General features: G+C 45.3%; 1 protein-coding gene across 1 annotated transcript in view; it reads right to left on the bottom strand.

Annotated features, from left to right (window-relative positions):
- LOC103057700 (transcription factor AP-2-beta) overlaps positions 1–24,193 on the bottom strand; it is a 30,459-nt gene that overhangs the window by 2,895 nt on the left and 3,371 nt on the right. Inside the window, exons 2-4 of the mRNA XM_088149936.1 lie at positions 22,609–23,067; positions 21,834–22,025; positions 14,577–14,637 (exon numbers count right to left, since the gene is read on the bottom strand). Of these exons, the coding sequence (XP_088006062.1) occupies positions 14,577–14,637; positions 21,834–22,025; positions 22,609–23,067 (712 nt within the window). The remainder of the gene's footprint in view (positions 1–14,576; positions 14,638–21,833; positions 22,026–22,608; positions 23,068–24,193) is intronic.

Below are 24,193 nucleotides of genomic sequence, written 5' to 3' on the forward strand. Positions count from 1 at the left end.
CAGCCTGTGTGATGTGGCCCCACCTACTTGGTGGCCCTCTGTTGCCCCAGTATTAAGCACCGCCTTTGGTCAACAAAAAAGGCCTGCTCTACTACAGATCAAGAATATAACAGATTATAAATCACCTGCGGTACAGTGAGAAAGTCTGCCTTCTTCTAAGAACCTGAAAGCTAGTTTTCTTGCAGAGTTCTTGTATCTTTAACAACTAGATGACATCTAACAATTCTAATGCTTTCCTATCCTATCCCAAAACATAATTAAAGATGATCATTAAATGGCAGCAAAGAGTTGGATTTTTATGTTATGCCATCTAATGGGTGTCCAGATTTTTGTAGTGCAATTATGATAGTCCTAAATAATTCAATAGGTGAATGTTTCTCTCCAGGGCAAGAAAATACTCTTCCTGTTTAACTTCTAGCTTTTGTATGACAATTAAAAATTCAGTAGCCCTTGACAAGAGAAAAAGAAAAGAAAACAAGACTAAAACTCTTAAGATTTCGCCACTCAGAAATAGGGCAAATCACAGCCATGATGGGTCCCAGATTAATAGGTTGTAGCGGGGCTTTCTTTTTGCATTTTGAACTCCAAGTCTGCATATATGAAATTAGTATACATGCACATACAGCCCCATGCCCCCAAAGACTATGTTACATACCATAACATTGAAAAGTTATGCTATACTGTATATTTTAGTGGATCGTAACCTCTTACATGTTTTCCTTATATCATTCTTTTTAGGTTAACAGAGAACCTAGTGTACACTGGTGATTCCAACATTCCCTTTTGTTAGTCATATTTGAATATATTCTGTACATTAGAATGTTGCAGAGAAAAGGTAATTCTGGATACAAATGTTTTCGCACTTCTTCAGCACCATGAATAATAGGCCAAACTTATTGAAACTTTTTTCAGCAAATGGTTAGAGCAAAAACTTACCCCATATTTCAACTGGTAACATAATTGCTAGCTTTCATGTTAGAAATGGTATATTTTTTTCTGTGCCAGAACTAACTTGGTTACATTATATATTTAATTGTATATTTAAATATATATCTTTATCAAACCATGTATCTATTCATATTGTTCCTGTGTAATTGTCTTTACAGCATTCCAAGTAATAAATAGAAAAACCATAAACTTTTAGATTGTTCACTATCCTGTTTTAGAATATAATGTTGAGAACAATTGCAAAAAAAAGTATCAGGATACTAAGAAAATGTTGGACTCAAAGTACAACCAGTACAGTATAGTAGCTGAAGTGTTGCACTTGGACCAGGCGATCCATTTCAAGTTCACAAATAACCGTAAGAACCATGAGGCTTTTTATGCATTTTAGATCCAGAATCAAAATTATCATTTCCCCAGTCTCCATCTTTCAGTTTCTCTCTGCTATAATTATTAGAAATAGTATGCTTGTCCACATGTTATAGAGTAGACATAGCTAACAAGCTGTTTCACTCTGTTGTAATGCATTTGCCTATGCACACATGTGTATTTAAAATTGTGTGTGTGTGTGTGTGTGTGTGTGTGTTAATTCACAAATAACCATTGTGCATACTGGGAAACTTCATGCTAATCCTTCTCTTTCAGAAGAGGTTATTGTTGTAGGAACAAAATTAGGGGAAAACCTATTTATTCTGCCTTGAGCTACCAGAGAAAAGTCAGGGCACAAATAAATAATAATAATTACAATCCTCTCTAAATAGGTATCTCTGTTGATGATATAGGCTGTAAAGGTTAATGTGTACTGATAAAAAATACATTTTGTTGTAAGCTGTTTATTATTCCACCAACAAGAAAAGAAAAATATCCCAAAGAGTTTGTAATTTAAATTTGAAAAGGAGAACGAACCAGCTAGATCGTTTTTCATTGAATATTGACTTAATATACATTAAAATATTTTTTTTCTTTTTTTAATTTAACAAGCCAAAAAAGCCAATATTTCTCCTTTGACCTGGCCATAATGAAAGCATTCTTTCTTATGTATATATTTAACTGGGAAGGGTTACAAAGAGAGTAAGTCCAATTATACAAATGAATAAAAACTGTTGGTGGCATATGTGAAATTGTAAAATATACTATTTGTACTCCTTAAGATCCTCTGGTTTTGTTAACATGTTTCTTCCAGGAAGAATGGCTGTTAAGAGAATTAAATTAAAACAAACTTATTTAGTCAAAGATGATTTAGATATAAAGCTCTCTGTAGCCCCCCTCCCAAAAAACAAAAAACCCCACCAAAACAAATACAAGCAATTTATTCCTGACATGAGTATTATTTACAATTGAACCTAAATAAATCTGTGATAATTGGGACGTGTGTGTATAGTTTATGATTAACAGCAAGTATGCTGATCCACCAACCAGTCATGTTAATTTACATAAAGCCTCACTGAATGTCTCCACTCCCCCTATTCCTTTGGCTGCCAGTCATTGATAACAAACCATACAGGTTCCTGGTGCATTCGAGTATCTTTGTTAGAGTCCCAAACTATACATAGCAAAGAAAGAAACCCTTACAATAGGATTTCCAATTCTAGTCCAACACCTTCATTATAAGGAGCATTACAGCATGGTCCTCACTGTAATCTGAGAAGGAAGTCCCACTCATTTCACTGGGACCATTGCCTCCTCAAGGAAGTGTTTTATAAGCAGAATAATGAAAGCACTGAAAAATAAGCCAAGTACCTGTATACAAGGATCATCATCTCCTGGACATCCAGGACAGAAGACAGAGAAGCTTAAAACTATCAGGTGCAAGTATTGGGGAATAGCACTACTGTACTAGGATTTCTAGGCAAGAAAAAAATAGAGCAAACTTGCCACTAGGTTTTATACAAAATCTGTGTTGTTAACATGCCAGGAGCCTCAATACAGCCTGTGACAATTGCAGAAATCCCAGCTCTCTGTGAAATGTCATAAACCTGAGTTCAGGGTAAGCAAATGGCCAAATGGGTCTTCTCCATAGAAAATTGGCTGTTTCTGATGCTCATTTTTCTCATTGCTGTTGAACATGTTCTGACACTTAAGCAGTTGATCTTTGAGTCTAGGGTGAAACTTTGAAACTTCAGCCAATTCATTTTCCATTCTGAATTACTTGGAGGCCAATTCCACTGATTTCTATCAAGCACTCACTTCCAGGTAAGGATCAAATGTCCCAATATCTAAGTAGGTAGACATCCAATTTTACCCACATGTGGCAGGCACTAGAGATGGGGGCAGGGGGGACAGGATGGGAGGTCATGGGATGAAGGAGGAGGGAGCTCTCAAAATGCTTCTTACAATCACTCCTCCAGTCTGCTGCTGTCAACTGGACTATTTCTGTACACCATCTTCAGTTCCATGTTCAGTAATAGCCCAGGTAACAGGCATAGAGGGAGGTGTGGAATGAAGTAGGAGCTCTCTCCATGCTCCTGCTCAGTTTAGTCCTTTCTTTGCAGCTGTTACCTGCCAGTCAGGCTATTTTGGGATACAGGTGCAGCACTAAACCTATGTTCAGAAATAGCCCAGCTGACAGATAACACCTTGGTAAGTCACCTGGGATGAAGCAGGGCAGAATGAAGAAGGAAGGATCACTGAAGGCACAATCCATAGCATGGAAGCTCTGTCCTCAACTAATGCTGGAAGGCAATGGTGGTGGCAGCAATGAGTGGCCAAGGAGTCCAGTTCTGACCTTGGGGCCAGCTGCATCCAGACGTAGCCAAGGAATGGCTATAAAGAACAGACTTCTGGAACTGGGCAACTGTGATTGGCTTATGTAGTGGAAATAGAGTGGGCAAAACGACACCCACCCACCACCCACCAAAGGCTGAAGTAATTGTGTGTTAGAGTGATAGAAATTGCAGCTGCATGAAACAGGTCCAGGGAGCATTAATGGTGATAGGTATAGCAGTCTTTCATGAGTCTACAGAGATATTTTTTAAATAAATAAAAAGTTTTTTTTTTTTTATGAAACCTCTTTTTGGCAGAGGCAGCACAAACCCTGTAATATGCCTGGGGTGGCAGAAATAGCAACATACAGTTAGCAGAAGCTGGCTTTCTTTCACAGCTTAAATTGACCACTTGAACAACATAGGACTAGCACCCTTTCAGAAGAGCAGTATATCCTTGTTTATCAGTAGCCCGTGCATGACCTGTCAAAATGGTTGCTGAGATATGCTTGTGCTGTGGTTTTAGTCCCTAGTTCCTAGCCCCTAGCCAAAGCTGGCCAGGGCTGCTTGGAAACTGTGAAAGGTCAGATTTGATTAGGACTCAGGACACAACCAGGATAGATTGAACGTTTTTTAAAAATCTGAAGAAGAACAAAATGGAAAACTACTTCTGTACTGTTGCCAAGGAAACTGCATAGTTTTATCTATATAGGCACCTGAAGTTGAGTTCAATCTGAGGGCATCTTTACCTTCATTCTCAATACTAGCTAGGATCCTTAACAGCACAGCATTTCCCCATCACAAGATTATTTATTCATTGTTCTAATAGGCATGGATCCATTGAAATCATAAGCTTATGAAACTGCTCTTTGTGGATTTGCTAATTGCTCTCGCCACCAACAATTGTGGGAAATAGCAGCTCAAAGAGGCCACCTATTTCTTTGAATGAAAGAGCCCCTGGGGCAGAATTGCCCCATTGCCTTTCTTCAACAGGTTGTACAAGGGAGTCAAGAGAGTCTTGGCTACCAAAGCTTCTACTACAGGGTCACTGTTTAGAACAAAATACATTTCTGCAGCCTGATCCTGTCCAGGTTGACTCAGAACTACTCTGTGGGGCTTCCTATCACAGAAGCACAAGCATATCTGCAGCCATCTAAAGGGAATCATTCTAGTTAAATCAATAAGACCTACATCGCATTCTGCTTAGGCTAAAGGGCCAAAATTAAAATATAGCAAGACTAAGAGCCATCCAGTCCACGTTCTCCTTCCTCCAGCCAGACGCCTCCAGCCAGATGCCTCTTATTTGTAGGCTTGGATTTTAATTTCTATTTATTCCACATCTAGTAATTTCTCTTCAGTGGCTTAATTTGTTTTTACATCAGTCTTCTCCAATGTGGTGCCCTACAGATGGATAGGAGGACCATAGCTCCCAGGGTCCTCAAGACATCATGAAATTCTAGGAGTTGAATCATGAAAAACTGGGAGTTCTGGTGAGCTCCAGATGTTGGAGTTCCAAGCTGTTTCAAAGCAAATAACTGGTTCATGTTTCAAAAATGTGGGTGGTGTAGGGTAGCACAGTTTTCCTTAGTCCCTCCAAACCAATCTACTGAGGAAGAGAGGAGGACTGCAGGCACCTGGCTGGATGAGGAGGTCATCTGAATCAGAGGTTGTGATCCTAAGCAACATGGAAGTTTCCTTGAAAAGAATAAAATTTGGCTCTAAATTACATCACTTTGGGTTGAGAGGACAAGGGGAATTTCAGTACTGTAGACACTGCATATTGGCTTTGAATATTTACAGGCTGCATTTAATTTTTCCAAACGTATACAGTATTCTTACTGAGTATTTTCCAGAGAGACAGATATGACTGTGCCTGCCTGTTTCCTGCTTTATGCATCTTGGGAGAAAGGGAAACCCAAAAACCATCAATTCTTTTGTAAACAGCTTGATGACTTGTGCAAATATACCAAGAGTTCCTCCAAGACTCTACCTCATATCTATTGCTATTTCATAGCACCAGGGATATGAGCTCTAATCTGTATTCCATCTTTTGTAAATTACTTAATTCTTCTTAAAAGAAAAAAAAATGCAAGCCTCCCATGGAAGAAACAACGGGGATCAGGTTATCTAAATCTGTATAATTATTTTAATATTAAAGCTATCGCCAGAGGTAATGCAATTTGGTGATTTCAGTTACTCAAGATACATGCATTAGGTGTATACACCAGAGCAAGGGGGTGTGTATAATAGGATAAAGCTATAAAACAAAGCTCATTTGGAAATTGATGCTCTATTTTAATTTACATGTCTCTCTTGCCATTTTTTAAGATCAGGAGACATTTATTTTGTTACTGATTTCAATATGTACTGTAGTAAGGATTCCAGCCTTCTAGAGTTAACTGAAGCTACAGATCCAGTTTCAAATCCTAGAACTCCACTCCAGAACATGGGGGATAATGAGGACTGCCTTTGAGCCGAAGTAGGGTACTTTCCTGTCCTACAATTAGAAGGTCTCACACAAACACACCCATATGCACACGAGATTAAAAATCCCACTCAGATAAGTACAACTTCTTATTGAGATTTGTCCTTTGCATTAAACCAAAAAGGCAACAGCATTCAGAAATGGTCAGCTTCAAAACTGTAGAATTTCTCAATGCTTTCTCCAGCAGCCCTTGAGAAGACACAGCAGACACGAAAGTGGATCATTGTCCTCTCCCCAGTGAATGTCTGGTGTGGTTGTCCAAGAGTCTCAAAACCCCTTGCGTGTGGGTGGCAGTCAAAAACACCAGCCCGATCCACAATACGCAGAAGCACAATCCCGACCCCCCTCGCCTCATTTTGCAAGACGTCGATGCTCCTGCGGCTGCACCTCCACAGGTCCGTCCTTTAGACAAAGCCTATGAATGTAACCCCACTAATCTCGGAATAAACTCGGGGCTAAGTTTGCTCTTCAGGAGTACTTCCTTGCGTGGAAGGAATCATTACAAAGCAACGATATTTACACGCCGATAATTGCGGCTGTGGAGGCGTGTACAGGAGGCAACCGCGGCTCTCTCCCCTCCCTCAACATTTCAAATACTCCATGCTTTGGGGGGAGGATTAACCCCTCTCCTTCAGTTGTACCTCTCACCAATCCCCACCTGCTCCGCTTTCCTGCTAGGATTCAAACTTTCGTTCACTTTGGGAATGCTTGCTTTGATTCTTCTTCTCTCGACTCTCCCTTTTAAATTGCAAATTTGTGAACAGGGTGGCTACTTTGAATTCTTCATCCGATTAGGGACCGTCCCCGCTCGTGCTCCCGCCCCCCTCTCTTATTTCTCTTGAGCTTCTCCATAAAGGCGAGAAAGCAACTTAGCAACAGTCGCCGCTTGGTTTGTTAGTAATTACGAACAATATTGTTCCCGAAAACGGAGCTGGTCGTCGAGCGAGGCTAGCTTTACAACGACAGCAGCGGGATACAGCAAGGAAATGGAGCATGGAGCAACCCAGCGTGAAACTTTCGCTCCTTGACATGTTTACCATTTTCCGCGCATATATTACAGTTGGGTTGGAAGGCGGCGGCGAAAAGGCAAACGGATCTCTCTCGGTGGGGCCGCTCCCAGTGGCAGAGCAGAAACCTAGGAAGCAGTTGCAACTCAGAGGATTACTGAATCTCTCTGGCTCCGTGTATCGCCGGGGGGAGGGGAAGGAAGGGGGTCGTTTGCCTGCGATTTGACTCGTACATTAAATGTCTGATATATCTAAATGGGTACCTATCGTTCCACCACGTGTGCAATAGTGAAATAGTTCCCTATGTGGATATGTTTTCCCCAGCTAGAATGCAGTCCAACAGAAATTACTATATATTTATAGGACCGGCTGTGGGGTAAGTGGATTCATTATTTTCCACCTTCCGAGGAAATATTTTTTAAACACTCGTTGAAGCAGCATCCCCATACGAAACCATCTAATCTTATCCATAGTTAGGCAATCGATTTCATTGCAGCTCATTTCTTTGCTGCTATTCGCTTGGTCTTACCCTTTCAGGCCACTGCCCCCCAGTAGCTTGGAGTGTCTTCATAGCATCACCCAGCCGTCGTTGAAATGATATAAAGTCTGTCCTCTCAGGATAGCGACAGTTTGGAGGAGTGTAGAAAATGCTCTAAGTTCTCAGCACATCTTTACTACCAAAAAAAAAAAAAAAAAGCCTCGCCCCCGCCCTGCAGCCACTTGGATACTTTCTCCAGGGTTAGAACGCATCGCAGGGAACATCTAAGCTTATCTATAATTCTAGATTATATAGAATTAAATAAGGCTGGTAAGCCTGGCAGGAAAGATAGGGAAACAGTAGGCAGAAATGTGCATAGTTTGGATTGATGTCTTGTGCTTGCAAACTCCAGATTCGTTCGAGTTCGTCCTTTGTCACAAAAGGAGCCTTATTTGCCCATCTCCTGGCACTTCTGACTAGCTGGAAGGAACTCAACTCAGCCGCTTTCGGCAAGCAGCCAAACCAGGGAAAAGGGTGGCGGGTGGGTGATCCTAAACCACACATAGACACACGACTTGGAATGTGCCTGTAAAAATCCGGCTGCAATCCTATACAAGCTTCTTTCAGAGTAAATCCCGTTGAAGGGATTGGAATTTATTTTTTGAGGACATGTGTATCCTCAAGCTGGCATGTTAGACTATGTCTGCCCCTTTACACACGAGATGGATGGAAGATGAAATGCTTGAGTTTCCGAATTCACCTGTAGTACGAAAAGGCATGCTTAGCTAAACTTCCGTCCCAACAGTTTTAGACCTGAACCTTCCCTATCACGACCGTCAGTGAGGCTAATTCTATCTGGGCCACAAAATCCAAACTACCGGAACACTGTAACTGAAAATGAAGAAAACGCGAACTCTTGGCTGCCCTCTAGTGATCATTCAGATTCTTGCAACCCAGATACTGTAGCCCTAGAATTAACTATTCCTTGTTGACTGGGGAGGTGCTAACCTTCCTATTGGCAGCAGGAGGCAATTACGGCCTCGGGCTGTTATCGCCATCCTCTTGCTTCTCATTCGCTTCCTCCTGGCGCAGCTTCCAGAGGAAACCAAACGCGGGCCGGTGAATTGTGCCGAGGTCATCATCCTGGCCCCCTTCCTGCTATCATCGAGCCCCATATTCCACCGGCATTTTCAGGAGCCTTCTCTAAAAAGCCTGCCCACCCCTTATTCTCTTAAGACGCCCCGTTTCCCCGGGCGTGTTGATTTGCCAGCGGCCGCAGGAAGAGTAGCTGGGATTCCTTTAAAGCCTCGCTCCCTCCCCCTGCCACCCACATAACGTTATTTTCCCCTAAAGCCAGTTCCAGAGATAACTCCGCTTGGCCGGGAATAATTGCACCCTTGCCGCCTCCAGAACGAGGCATATCAAACCATCCAGCCTGTTGTTATTGCTTTCAAGAGTGCTGTAAAGGTGATATGGCACCGCCTTCAAAGGTCTGCACCGTCTGAAGAAACGCACCTGGGCCGGGGCAAATATTCAGGAACCCCCACCATCCTGAACGAGAGACCCTTTCCTCGCTCACAGACCAGGTGGGGGTATCACCAAAGCGAACCTCTCCAGGCGAGCACAGTACGATTGCACCTTGAAAGGACGTATGAGGTTTCAGCCTAAGTATCCTCCCCCAGTCCAAGACTGGAAGGGCTGCCCCGTCTCAGACGGTCAGTGCAGATATGCCGGGAAGGGGGATCCCGATCTACATTTCTGTAACCAATGCAGAAGCTGGGCTGGGAAGTGGGGGAGGGGAGAGGGGAGGTGGTGGATAAATTATCCCAGATAGAAAAAGCACATGACCTGGCAGAGATAATTGCAACAAAAAGCCTGAACGGAGAACCCATTCCCTCGCTTAACTTAGTTCTTCCTTAAACACATACAATTAGTTTAAGGGGATTAGTTACTTATTAAAGACTCAGAAGGGTGCAAGGGGTGGAAAACAGGCTAACTCAGAAGTAAGCTCCGATGGTAATCATTTGGTCTATCTGAAGCCAAGCCGAGCAAAGACTGGCAGGAGTCGCCTTTGCACTCTGAATGAAGGTAATAATCCACCCCCGCTTCTCTCTCGCGCTGGGCCAGAACCCAGCCACCCCGCAAACTTTGTTCCACAAGCCTTGCAGACTAAAAATGTCTACGGTTGAGGTCTCACATCACGCCGAGCCGTGGCTTCCTTAGCTTACCGACTAAACCACAGTTGCCTGAATTCACATAATATCTAAACCACCAACTATGATTTACAGGCCACCAAGACCGGGTTCGCATGAACCACTAAACCCGAAGGAAACTCATACACATCCTTCCCGCTTCAGGCAGGCGGAAGCCACCCTAGGGCTGCCCGCCCCCCAAGGGGGGGGGATTCAAAGCGCCTGCCAGAGGCCCGCTTCCGCTCGAGGGTCTGGGTGCCCTCTTTGCGGGGACAACCATTAGCCCCACGCCGAGCCGAGCCGCCCCCCTCCTTTCACCCGCCTTAATAGCAACGAGAGTTCCGAATGATTCTTTAATGTCTCGTTGGATTTCTAGCCTGTTAATGTAGCGCGTCCCTCTCATTATTACTTTATTGATTGCTCATTGACCAGCCCCCTCCAAATCGTATTAACTCCCCTCCGCCACTTTAGATTAAGAGGAGGGTGGGTTTCCCCCTCCCCTAAGACAGCGCCATTCACTCCTCTCCTCCAGCCCGATGGCCAGGGATCAGCTCGGGTGCTCGGCGGGGGCTTTCCTGGCGGGGCAGCCCCGAGCCGAGGAGCCACGGTCGCCGCCTGGTGCCTTAATAGCTCAAAGGGGGCTAATACAGAAAATGAGCCTTAAACGAGCTCTGGAGATCTCCAAATGAAAGCGCCGTTTATCACGCTGGCTACCTCCCCTCCGTTCGTTTGCTCTCTCTACTGGGAACAACTCATTTCCCCTTAACTAAATTACTTCAGAAATGTCAAGGAAGCCCGGATCGCAAACATCACCAGACCGGGGCGGGGGGGTAGCCGCTGCGCAGCCGCATCATATTGCATCTCAACCCAGCAACGGCGCAGAAAACAGAGCCAGCGAACCAGGCTCTTTCTTCAGCTCCAGAGAGAGAGAGAGACAGAGAGAGAGAGAGGAACCCTGAAAGGGCTCCGCAAGACCCAGCCTTAAACACGGGAAGATCAGATTAACAGTGTCAACTAGCATGGATTTATTGGGAAGAAAGCCCAGTGGAGGTGAAGTGTCTGCTATAAACTCTGGCGAGCGCGGGAATAAACTTCTGGATAGCTGAAGTCTGGTGCCGCGGAGAAGCCAGTTTGGTTTTGAAGTAGAACGCAGAAAAATAATTAGTACAGTATTCCAATCCGAATCGTCTGTTCCTCACGTGTAAGACTGTCTCTCAAGGATTCTGCCCTACCTGGTGGCTGGGTTCACACAACCTGATAAACTGTGGTTTACAAACTGCATTGGCTAAACCAAAGCCCACCAAAGCAAATGATTAGGATCCAGATAACCACCTTGCTTGTTGTGACTTAGCATATTGTGCGAACAATGAAAAATAATTATCATTATCATTATTATTGCTGGTGTAAGTAGGAGTTAAGATGTTAGAGTATGACTGGGGAGACCTCAGCCCTGGAAGCCCCCTGGATGACTTTGGGCCAGTCACATTTTCTCAGCTCAGTCTACCTTGCAGGGCTGTTGTGTGAGGAAAAATAGATATTGTCCTGTGCTTAGATATAATTATATGGTAAATAAAAGCAGTACAGTACTAAACACCACCACTGAGGTTTGTTAACCATGGTTAATAGAACACTTCGTGCCAAGGTAGCCACGAGCAAGCTGTCCCTCTTGAAATGGAAACGTGCTTGAGAGGATTTGGTGTGTGATGGCTGGTCTAAGCAGCAAGTGTAGAATATACAGGTATGAACTACTGTTGCTCCAAGAAGTTGCTACCTAAAACTTTTGCCTGAATTTTCACCAAGTTAGCTAGATTCATAAGCAGGAGGCAAGAAGCAGATAACGTTAAGAGGAGGAAAGGAAGGATGACCTGTTATACGTAGAGAAAGCTATCTGGGGGAGAGGAGGGCATCACACTCTGAGGCCAAAGTAGCAATAAAAAATGACAGATATGGCCATTACTTTTAGAGGCCTCCATGCTCATAAAAACCAGGCTCTAAGGGATGAGCTATTTGTATTAATAATGTATCTCTTTAACGTATCTTGGTCACAAGGATATTTTTGTGCTAGAAAAACGGGGAATGGTCTGAGCAAGAGGGGAGTCACTCCCATTTCCCATCAATTCAGCGGATGCTAGAGAAAGAAGTGGCCAGAGGCGTTCCCAGGGGAATCCTCCACTTACTTGGAGCAAGCCCCCAACAATGAAACACAGAACCATAAACTAGTCAACATATTTTAGCAAAACATGTTGTGCGAACCCAAACATTGGACAAGCTACGATTCAGTTAACCAAGGTAAGCAAGTACTATGATCCCGCACCCACGGACCGAGATTTTGTGTACAAAAGGCCGCTGGTAGGTGGTGCCTAGCATCTGGGTGACGGAGGTTCTCAAGCTGGAGAAGGAGCTACCTTCCCCAGGAGGTATTATAAAGAATAGTTAATACATTTCAAGACTGTGATAATAAACTTATTCACCTGGAAATTAAGCCCCAAGGCTTTCAGTGGAACAGATGTCCGATAAACACTCTATTCCTAGGCTATTTATTCCAAAGTAAACTCCACTAAGGCCATTTCTTCACTTGTGATTTATAGCATTATCCATCCATCGCAGGGCCGACATATCAATAATGAAGGCAGGCTTTCTGTGGCCACACCGATAGTTGGGTGATGTTATAAATCACTCCTGAGAAAATGCCTCAAGGCCTATTTTCCAATCCTAAACATGCTTAGCCTTCATGGGTGAAAATACTTAGGATTGCGCTTTCTGTTCAAGCAACAGGATCTAGACTGAATTATTGAATAGATGAGCAGAAATCAGTTCCAGGCTCATTTCTAAACGCTGTATCAGGGTAGCAAGCAGCATCTGGATGACATCACCGCTGCTTCTCCCCACTCTGCTTCTTACTCAATCCGCATTTACTTCTTAAGGAGCTGAAAAGAACAGCGCTACTTGGGTCACGCGTTCCTCAGTTAATGTATTTATTTCCCAAATGGCTGCCTCGCCATTCCCGAAGAATGCTTATGAACTCTCCTTGAAGGTTGATTTCCAAATAGACTGGCAAGAAAAGTAGAACCCACGTTAAGCCTGGGAAGTCAATGGGATCGTGCAAGAGGGGGTCCACAGCAGAGTGAGTCTCCTGCGCCTATGCCGTCCTTGGGTCAGACTAAGCCCAGTCTGATCCCAAGCCTCTGGATAACCCAAGTCACCCAGCACAGCGCACAGACGCCCCGAGTACGAGACAGGACCAGGTTCTATCCCACCCAAGCGCCGGAAGGGCGGGGAAAGCACTCGAACTGGCCCGAACCCCAGAGAGCTCTCGATTTATTCTGTGGTTCTCAATCCCAGACAGGCCTTCTAGGAGAGGAAAGCGAGCCCCGTTAATTCGGGTAGGGTTGTTCCTATTGGGGTAAGTGTAGAGAGGACAAGAAAGGCAGCCAAGGTTAGGGAGGTTTCGCACTTCTTGGGGCAACCAGCTGAATTTCAGTGCGACTTTCAGCTGCTAATTAAAGCTCCCTCCCTCCTTCAGTAGTTTTGCGCAGGGAGGGGGCGTGTCTCTCCCCCGAGCCTGTCAAAGAAATTCAAAACGAGAAGGAGGGGGCATGAAGCAGCTGCAATACGCTCAAAATGAGTTATTGTAATTACATTTAATTAGTTTAATTAGTTAATTATTTTGCTTACAGCTGTACAAGAGATTGCAAACATTTGTTAAGATCACGTTCCCTCTACTAGTGTGGGGCGAAGCCACACACTTACACTAAATCACGTATGCCTGTGTAGACAAATGGAGCGTGGGGGATCCCGCTCTCCTCGCCTTTTCCTCTTGAACAGAGGCGCAGTAACCTCATTCTGGCCCACAAGTACTAAAAAAAAAATGTCCCCAAGGAGGACCATCCCCTGCTTGCTTACACGGAGGAGGTTGTCCCACTATGACCCGTACTGTATTCCCAAGTTAAGCACGCCTACGATGCAGCCTTCTGCTCTCGGAGTGGCTCAAATCTTTTCTACCTAGATCTAGGTACGTGCACACAAGCGAGAGGTGGGAATCCCCAACCTTCAAAACTTTCAAGGATCCGAAGCAGTTCCTTCTGGCAAAAGCCGTTGCTATGTAAGAGAGCAAGTGGCACTGAAAAGCAAGGCAACGTTTTCTGCAAGCGCTAAGAGTTCCTTCTCTCTCTCTCTCTTTTTCTCTCTCTCTCTCTTTCTCTCTCCTTTAAACAGAAGAGCTAAAATGAAAAGACAGGGCAGTTTTTCATCCATCCCGGAAATCACATGTCCTACTTAGGAGCAAGTTCCGCTCATATCCACCCAACCCTAAACATTGCTTGGAAAAAAGTTCCAGCAAAAACAAAAACATGTCAGTCAAGAATCGGGTCTCTTGCTGAGGATGCTGGGGCTAATTCCCACAACCATGAGCAGCAAGGGAGAGTTCTCCCCTAGGACTAGGAAAAAAGGCTCCGTCACAGGCAGGGAGGCTAGATTCCCAGCCAATTGGCTGCTTCATTCAGCATCTCTGGCTGGGGGTAACAATTACTTCAAAATCCATAAATTCCAGATATGGAATCAAATCAGGACACCAGGTCCTTCCTTTCGGAAACTTGTATAGCTTTCCCTGTATACAAAACACACAATCCCCTCCTCAATGCTCTACTTGGGAGAAAGCCCCTCTGGAATGGGGTAGGGGGGGTTACTTCCAAGGAGGCCTGAAATGCCTCTGCAAAATGCCCACAAATACCCAACAAAACTGTGCAACAATTGAAAAGTTGCCCATACCTTTTTTGATGACTGACTGGTCCAGCAAGTTCATGCCGCTGTTATTAGCATCTTCTACTGCCTAAGGACAGAGGGGGAGAAAGAAGGGAAAAATCACTATTCAGATTTCCTGGCTCCTACCAAGTGCAAAGAGGTGCATAGAGCTGGACAAAGGCCATACTGTCTCAAATTCATTTAGGACCTGGAACCTCTGTTATTTCCAGGAAAAGCAATTAACTGGGGGGAGGGAGATGTTTCCATATTAAAATGATGTGAAAATGAAGCTTTCCTCTGCTAGGGATCTAGGGTAAAATAAAAAAAGTGCAAGATGTGACCCTGTTGTTTCTAATGACTCAAGAGACCAAGTAACCCATCAACAGTGCTCAGCCTTTATTCCCTGGAGCCCTACAATTTTGGCTTTTGTATCTGTGCAAGCCACTGGCATCTGCAACTAACACCTTTGAGAGGTGACAAGAAGTTAGCAGCGGGTGCATGTTTGCTTGGCAAGAAAACTCTTGAATTTGCCTACTTCCCTTCTTAACTAGGTGTTATTGGAGTTCCCCTGCACTCAGCAGGGCTTGTCCCAAGAAAATAGGTACAGAGCTTTGCTCTGGGAGAAAGTAAACAAGGGAGGCTTTACATTTCTCCTTATAAGGATCAGTGGCTCGCTGTAGATTCATTGTGCAATTTATGCTGCCGAGGCTCTGATGGGTGTTGCTATAGATCACGAGTATGGAAATGACCTAAGACCTGGAAATCAACCCAATTAGGCTTTGGAATTAGGCAGACCTATGCAAAAGTTACCCAACGGTCTCCAGTCCACCAACTCTAAGGGTTACCAACTGGGGGAGGGGCACCACCCCATGCACAGATCAGTATTTGACATGATCCATTGTTGGAGATTTTTCACTTAAAGCAGAAAATAAAATATTATTCCAAGGCTTATTTCAGCATTTTGAGTTTATTACCACACTCTTTTATGGGACAATTGACTTCCATGTTTTAGAGGCGAGGGAGAGGAAGAGAAATTGCAATGACACAGAAGGCAGTGCAAAGAAAATGAGTGGTGGCAGTTCTCAAATATACATTATGACGCTGAGCCACACATGGCAGGAATAAAGAGGTGACTTCAGCTTTTATTTATTTCTGTACAATCTGACTCCTGCCCTTTCTGGAGTGTGGGAGGGAGCAAAGAATAGATGGGAGAGGAGTAGTAACCAATTGGCATAATTATCAGTCTCCCTGTAAGGGCAACTTTTGCTTTTGACATCAGAGGTTCATCACTACTTGAGGTCTGCTGTCAGTGACAAGGGAGCAAGAAGCCCTGAACTTTTGCCGAGGACTTCCATGCACATGATCCTAGTTAAACAGATTAGGACTGCAAGGAAACTTAATTTTAATATTGGTTTAGGTAACCTGAGCTTGTTATTTTCCAAAGGCTGATAAATTTGTACCTGGATCATATGATGCTAGCATGCAAATCAGAGGATGGTAAACTCTGATTAATCACTAGCCAGTTGGGAAGATGGGAAGCCAACACCTTTGGACATTATAGGAGAACAGCCATGTTAGTGTATGGTGGCAAAAGAATCAGGAGCCTGACAGCCCCTTTTCTGACTAACAAATTAAATGGTATTGAAATACAGCTCACAAAAGCTAATGTATTTTAATAAAATGCTTTCAAACACTTCTGAAGAGCATTGGACTGGGGAGGTGTCCCTTCTGTATTGGCAGATGTGGTGTTGCACCATACACACTCTTGGGAATCAGTCCTATTGAGTAAAGGGGCATTGCTGCTAAGTAGTCAGCGATGGGACTGCACTGTTAATATCCTCCTGAATGATAATTACCGCTTCTTACATGTAGCAACTCGCAATGGACAGAGCATCTTGAAAGGAGCAGGGGAGTCCCCCTACAATTAATTAAGCCCCTCCCATTTGTATCAGGAGCATTTCCTGCTACATTTATATGAACTCAGCCAGCCTGAATCTGCTTCAGTTTATCAAGACAGACTGCTTATTTCAGAAGTAGGTTCCCTGTTTTCTCTTCCATTAAATAATAGACAAATTAGCCATCATGGCTCAGTGATAAAGAAAAAAGAAATGGCCATAATTTCATGTAAAACTAGAATATATCATTCCCCGCTCCCTTGTACATGGCAAGAACATGATCTGGTCACGCCCTTTCTCTTCTCCTGCTTCTCAGCCCAAGTTAAATATTGATTACATTCCCTTAAGTTTACATCAATTTAGGTTGCTGTCTTACTGAAGTTATACGCTGTCTCACACTGCCCATTACATCAAACTGGTTAATATATTTCAGATCAAGGTGCTGTGTGAACCCAACCAAGGATTCAATTCAGTGTATCCTGGAAATTCCAAAACTGGTGTTGAGTAAACCATGGTTCAATTTACTATGAGTAAATGTCTTGTGTGGACACAGTCATGATTCAGGAGAGGACAGCTGAAATCCAGAGAATTAATTGCGCTCTTCCAAGGCATTTGGCTCATCCAGTTGCTCCAGAGCTTCAGGGAACACTAGAGAGCCTTGAGCAGGACTCCCAACCATTTCATGTGACCGTAGAGAAACAAGATGCAATATATGACTGGCAAGTGAACATATATCTATGAAATCAACCCACTCCAGAGTTTGGGGGCTGAGCCACTCAGAGGCCAGGTATGGTTCTGGGCACCCCAGTACCCTAAACCAAGGTCCACATTTCTGGCTCTCCTTTTGGATGGCAGCCTGCATTCCATTTTATTCAAGGTTTCCTGCATCACCCTGGTCAAGTCACTTATAATTTGGTCCTAAACGCATTGTCTCGAAAGTAGGCCTGGCAGATGGAACAGACCAGAAATCCAAACAGCCTTCCTCCAGTTCCACACCACAGAAGCAGCCAACAATTCATCCCCACCATCTGGAAAGTCCACTGCCTTCTGAGAGGTTGTAGTCTTGGGCCACATTTTACTTTGGACTTTCCTTGGCAATGGCACACTGGCATGACATAACTAATGCATCATAACCTGTGCTTTGTTTATTTGTTCATTCATTCATTCATTCATTTATCAAATGTATATAGCTGCCCATCTCACAGATCCACATCATTTGGGGGGTTTGCACCCCACACTGACTCCTAAACTCAGCCAGAACACCACATCCCATTCCCACCACTCAGCCAGCCAGAGTGTGTGGGGTGAACCTCACCAGTAGTTCTCGCATCTGCAGTGCTACCTAGATCTGGAAAAAGACCTGCCCACAGCAGCTTCTCAGACTGGGAGGAAGCAGGAACTCCTATAAAGTGATTAAAGTTAGTTATCATGCTCCTTCCTCCTCCTCACTTTTATAGTTTCAGGTGAGCTTTTAAGAATACAAGAAGAGCTCCTCTGAATCAACAGCCATGAGGCGACTGCTCAAAGAGCCGCAGCTCTCTAAACAAGGTCCCATGTTCTCCATAGGTTTATTCTATGCCAGCGGTGTATGGGGATGGCGGTGGGTTTTAAACTGCCTACATCATATTTTCCTGGCAGATTTTTTTTCAGGACAGAATGAAACGTTCATCTGCCAGTTTGTCATTAATCTGGATTCTCTAGGCTAACGTCACCCTTCTTTGCGGAGGCAGGCGGATGAGCGGGGCTACTTCGGCCAAGAAGTTCCGCACGACCTCCGCTCCTTTCCGACTCCCCTCCCCCCCCTCCTCCAGAATGTGGCTGAGCTGTTGTAGTTAATGAGAAGAGTCTTGTCTGATTTTCTATCTAATTACGGCCGCCTGCTGGGTTTTTGTACAGGATATTCGCGCAGCATGCTGGCAGTTAATAGTCACAGAGAGAATCGTAAAGATTTAATTAGGACTGCGCGCGGAAACGTGGAAAGAGGCGCGCGCGCGCACGGATAGCCATCCACCTACACAAACTCCCACGCACCTCTCAGACGTTTAACTGTTAGGTTTCTTTAGTTGCAGAGTTCGCGTCCCCAACTCGGAGCCCTCCGAAGGCATTGGACTTCAGCTCCCAGAATTCCCTGGGTCCCGCTGGCTAGAGATGATGGGAGCTGAAGTCCAAGACTCGGAGGTTTCGCCTGCCACAAAACTTGGTCTCTTCATTTAGGAGAAGCGGTAAGCAGAGAGAAGACGCAGAGGATGAAATAAGGGTTGGGGCGGAGAAGAGGGGAGACCACTAATGACCTACCACCAACTGAAGACATTTCTCGCCAGTCGACTTAATAAAATCAGGGTGAAGGGGGGGTGGGGGATTGAGTGTGAGGGTGGACATCCCCAGTCCATCGTCTTCCTCGCGGACGCTTGCTCGGAAGTCACCTATTGCCAAGGGATTCATTTTCACATCCATTTGCAAAAGTGGGCTTGCAACCTGATGCACGCTCATCCGGGCCGAAGGCTCCTTGAACTCCGTGGGAGACACGTGCACGAGGGCGCCCCATCGAGGCACTTCTGTCAGAGGGAACTCCTGGGGCTACCCTTCCAGTCCCGAGCTAAAGAGCGCCTGGCTGCAAATGAGTATTTTGCTCGAGACTCCATTCAATGGGATGGTGAACCTGTTTCTGAAGCTACTTTGACTCACATGCGTGGAAAACCTGCAAGACCATCCATTTTGGAAGCAAGGCCTTAAAGCTGAGACTCTGACTTGGGAGTAAGCCTCCCTGGTTCCCCTTTCATCATCTTCCAGGTAATAAAATTTGCAACGGAAGTGATAAGTGAAGCAAAACCAGTGAACGGCTCACTGGGCTGTGGAACTGGGAACGGCGACGTGTGCCTGAGAGAACTATCCAATATTTCTAACGGTAATCTCATCAATATTTATCTTAATCTCTCCCCTCCACACACAGACACATTCTGATGCAGACAGCACTCTGCATGAGTGTATATCATACCTGATATCATAGATAAGTCGACCTTCACATTTTAATTAAAGACTGGGCAAAATTGCAAGGATGTTCCTGGCATACACACGTGTGTACGCCATAACGCTTGATCGATCAAGTTCTCCCATCTAACTTGAATTTACGGAGGAGATTAAGAAATAAATACCATCCATTTGTTACATATGGGTGGGTATTCACGATGCATATACTGTAAGAGTTCAATCCTATATCTATTCAGAAATAAGTCCCACTGAATTTTGAAGTGAAATTTTTACTTTGAAAATTAGAAGAATTCCATCTAATCACCAGCAACTGTTAACCATTCATGAATTCCTGTCAGCAGAATTTTGCAATTATTTATAAAAGTTCCAACTCAGAATGGACAGGCCATAATGGTATCTGTAGATGCAGCAAATTTAATCCGTTTAGCTAAGGCACCTGTCAGTCTCACGCCAGAATACTTATAGCACAATAAATGGAACGATCTCTTCAAACCCATTATCACCAACAATACACGTTTTGTGTCATCTAGAACAACTTAAAATTGGATCTCTTAGGAGGATAATGGAGTGTTTGGATAATCTTGTTCTCTGTTCTTTCAACAGTGTTTATCCTTTAACAGGCCAGTCGCAATTATGTAAACCCAACTTCCATTGAACTTCAAGTCTATGATCTCAATGAGATTTTAAACAGGTTAACTTTTCCTGAGATAACACAGTGACTTAGACTAATTTTGAGCCGATCCATGACTTAAGGAGCTTCTTGCTGCTACTTCTCACAGAAAAAAAATAATTTCTAAAAAAAGGATGAGTGCATGACTAGGGTGATATGTGGAAGACCCAAAGCTATTAACCCAAGATCGCGCAACATGCACCCTGCCCGTCTTGATTACAGCTGCCCACAGGCTCTGTTGGATCACTTTTGGGGCACTCTCTTACACACTGCCACTTGTCAGGCTGTCTTCTAGGCACCTTTGGCATGAAAGCAAGTGCCTTGGAGTAAACTTGCACAGGGTTGGACTGCATGTGGTTGGGGGCAGAATTCTGCATGCCCAAAGACCCCTCCTCTTGTTCAGAAGAACAGAAACCCTGCAAGTCACCGGCAAGGGATGTGTAGTTCTTAATTTCTTCCATCTCTACTTGCCTGATTTCTTTTGGTTACAGTCAGATACCTTCCTGTTCAGCCTACTTAAGTGAAGGGGGACAAGATGCATCTTCTTTCAGTTTCCCTCCCCTTTTTCCCCCAGAAGCCAAATAAAGTCCTGTATTATAATATAAAAGACACCTGGGTTCTCCTTATCTAGATTCAGCTAAATTCCAAAGAAGTAAATAATCACCTTAGAAAAGTGTGAAGGACTGTTAGAAGGGAAAACAAGGTATCTAACTTTATCTGGCAAACATCCTTGAAAATGTAACACATCACAAGGCCTTTCCCTTTTCTCTGTTTCTACTCCTGAAGGTGCTCTCTAAGCAGTCATGTCAATTTTCTATGATAATTCCTGATAAGCAATTTCTTGCCTACAAGAGGATAATTTCAGAAATTTTATAATATGTGTCTTTCAGAATTAAACTGCCTTTCTTTGTAAAGGCACACACCTAATCCAGGGGAGGTAAGGGGATACAGTTGGTTATTGTAATCTCAACCGCTGGCTAGAGCCCTCCAGAACTCTAGGTTTGGGACGGGGCAGGGGGTAAATCTGTGGGCAAAGTGGAGAGTCAGTTTCCTTTGGATTAGAAGGCAGAGGGTCCTTTTCCCAGACGGCCCTTTCTTGTGATCTGCCTCATTTCATTGCTTTCTCCACTTCAGTCTGGCAGCTTTAAGAAGTAGAAAAAGGAAGCATCGGTTTTGCCTAGTGGATGGTTACCCTTAAGGGAAAAAGCCAGGATCGGGCCTGCTAAATTGTAGCGTTCCTCAAGCAGTTGCATGCTGAAATCCTCGGACTGAGTCCAGAAAGGGTTGGTGGAAAACACGCACACAAAACCACCCTGATTGTGAGAAACGCAAAACCTTAGTGCTCCCCCCACCCCACTTCCTAACATTTGAGCTGCAAAACACGCAGTCTGGTCAGTGAGCCCTCTTTTCTCCATATTATTTGCTCATCTCCCTGCTCCAGCTTTCGCTTTGGAAGGTTATTTCCAAAGAGAGATCCCCCACCCCACCCCTGTAATGGGCAGCCAAAGCCCAGGGATGCGCTGATTCCAAGGCATTTAGCCGGACACGGACACCAGAGAGAGAGAGCCTGCTGTGCCCAGGGTCCGGCTCCAAGGCCAGAGACCATAGGAGCTCAGTCGCTAAGAGCGAGGCCACACAATATAGGCTGAAAAGGACCCCCTTCCCAGAACAAACACCCTACTAACTACTCTCTACCAGCTTCTTTGTCAGTCACTGTCAAGTGCTTCAGACTTGGATGTCTAAATTGGAAAGAGGGAAAGCCAGACTAAAACTGAGACAGGCCCGGTGCTGTGGAGGACTGGGCTGGGACACAAAGTCCTGGGCTCCCCCAAGCTGGCCTCCTTCTGCCCGGTCTGGGAGCGCCTGGAATTTAAATCTTTCCACCCAGCCTTTTTCTTCGAAGGCCGGCAGCTCTAGGCCAGCCTGGGGGGGTAGAGAAGAATGGTGTGTTAGGGACCAACAGGACTCCGCAGGTCAGGGAAGGGACAGGGAGTCGGAGTTGGGGTCTCGCCATTTCTTTCCACATCCTCGAGAATCTGGAGCCCGCCGGCTGGGTGCTCGCCCCATCCTTGCCAGCCATCTCCACTTGGGAATGAGTTCTCTGGGGCTCGGGAGAGTGTGGCGGGACCAGGCCTGTGAGGACCAAACCTTGCCGTCGCTCTGTGGAAAGGCAGGGCTGCAGTCCGGAGGAGCCCGTCGCGCCTCGGGCAAGTGGCCGCAAGGAGGCGGCGGAGTCCCCTCTTGCAAAAGCCAGGCCTGCTCCGGAGCCTGGCGGGGCAAACTTGCCTGGAGCAGCAGAGCCCTTTAGGCCACTTCGTCGGGCCGATCGATGGCGGCATGCAACCCAGCCTGCACTGGTATCACAGCGGCTTCGAGCCCCAGAAGGTTCCCAAGGCTGCACAATAAACTCTGGCGGGGAAATGGCCCTAGCTGGGAAAGCAACCCGCCACGACGGTTCCGGAGCCCGATTTCCCGCCGCCGCCGCCGGCCTCCCGCGTGGACTTACCTGCACATCCTCCATGCCAGGGTGCCCGATGCCGTGGAGAGAAAGCGCGTCGCCCATGCCGGAGTCCAGGCCGTGGTGAGCCGAATGGAGAAGGACGTCTGGCCGCCGGACGGAGTGGTAGTCCCGCCGCGGGTCGAGGCCCGAGAGCTGCGGCAAAGAAGCCCGCGGCTGGGGCAGCAGCGAGCCGGCCTCGGAGCCCACCTCTTGCCGCTGCCGCTGCCCCCAGGGGTGCTGCTGGGGCTGGTGCAGCGGGTTCAGGGCGTAGGGGTCATTGACGTGGGAGTAGGGGTCCTGGCTCTGGTGGTAAGGAAGAGGCTGGTAGGGCGGCGGGAAGTAGGGCGGCTGGAAGTCCGAGGAGGGGGTGTGAGAGAGCGGAGGGGCGCTGGAGTAGGGGCCTTGAGAGACCGAGCCCAGCTGGGACAGCCGGGAACTGTGGCTGGGGACTCCATCGTGCCGGTCCTGGAGGGGGCGGTTCAGGCCCCAGAAAGAGATACAGACAAAAGAAGCAGAGAGAAAGAGAAAGGCGTTTTAAAAAGCTGTTCCGTACTGTAAAAAATCACCCTGAAGTGCCTCTATTCTTCCCGGTGCAATGGTGGTGGTGGTGGTAGTGGTAGTGGTAGTGGTGGTAGCGATGGTCGGTCGCCATGTGCCACCATTCAAGCTAGTGCGAATGTTTCCCTGGGATTCATAACCGTTTGCTTCTTATCTTCTCCCCATACATTCAGTTATAATTATAACAGATCTAAAGGGGAAGAACAGCAGTGCTAAAGCCCAAAGCTCATGTGGGATGATGATGAAGATGATGAGGATAAAATGGCTGATTTTTTAAAAGTTCACCAAAAAGCTTTAATTGTGCCACCAAGGATGATGATGATGATGATGATGATGATGATGATGGCAATAACAACAACAGCAGCCGTATAATGCTGCCAGACCAAACTGACAGCATATGAACAAATGTGAGCCTACAGAACCATCGATTGCTTCAGAAAAAGCTTTAAAGCATTAGAAGAAACCAACAAAGGAGCCATCCACTCAGGTTTTGGATGGCAGGGCATCTGACCTGGAAGGCTATCATTCCAAGGGCAGGAAAAGAAGATATACAGACAGCATTAACCAGAATGATATTTCTCAAAGAAACGCAACACCAAAAGGAAAAATAAAGTGATGCATGAACTAGACAAATGAGCCTGCTTCTGGTCCAAAATGAATTTATTGGTCTTGGTCTTTCCCCCCCAGAAATCACATTTGTCTCTGATAGAAAAAATTTAAATGATCATGTAAAGATATATATAAACAATTATCTTTCACCACCTGAAAAATAATTAAAATGTCAATGAATATTCTTATAACATGGATATATACTAGATCTGAAGCAAAGCTGAAATTTTAGCCCCCCCCCCCATCTACACCAGAAAATGTAGCTCCTTTCCTTAACAACAGTATCTCTTTCCTCCCCCGAAAAAGTTTCCCCTCACTGATCCCCCCCATTCCCAGTTCAAACGAAGAGTGCACAATGCAAAATGGAGAAGCAGCTGCAAGCTTCTTCCAATTATTGTGCTAAATTACCAAGCCAAAGGCGTTC

Source organism: Python bivittatus, unplaced genomic scaffold (assembly GCF_059951505.1).
Source record: "Python bivittatus isolate LINGU-HERP-01145 unplaced genomic scaffold, Pbiv_v1 ctg000020_np1212, whole genome shotgun sequence".
Taxonomy (NCBI): Eukaryota; Metazoa; Chordata; class Lepidosauria; order Squamata; family Pythonidae; genus Python; species Python bivittatus.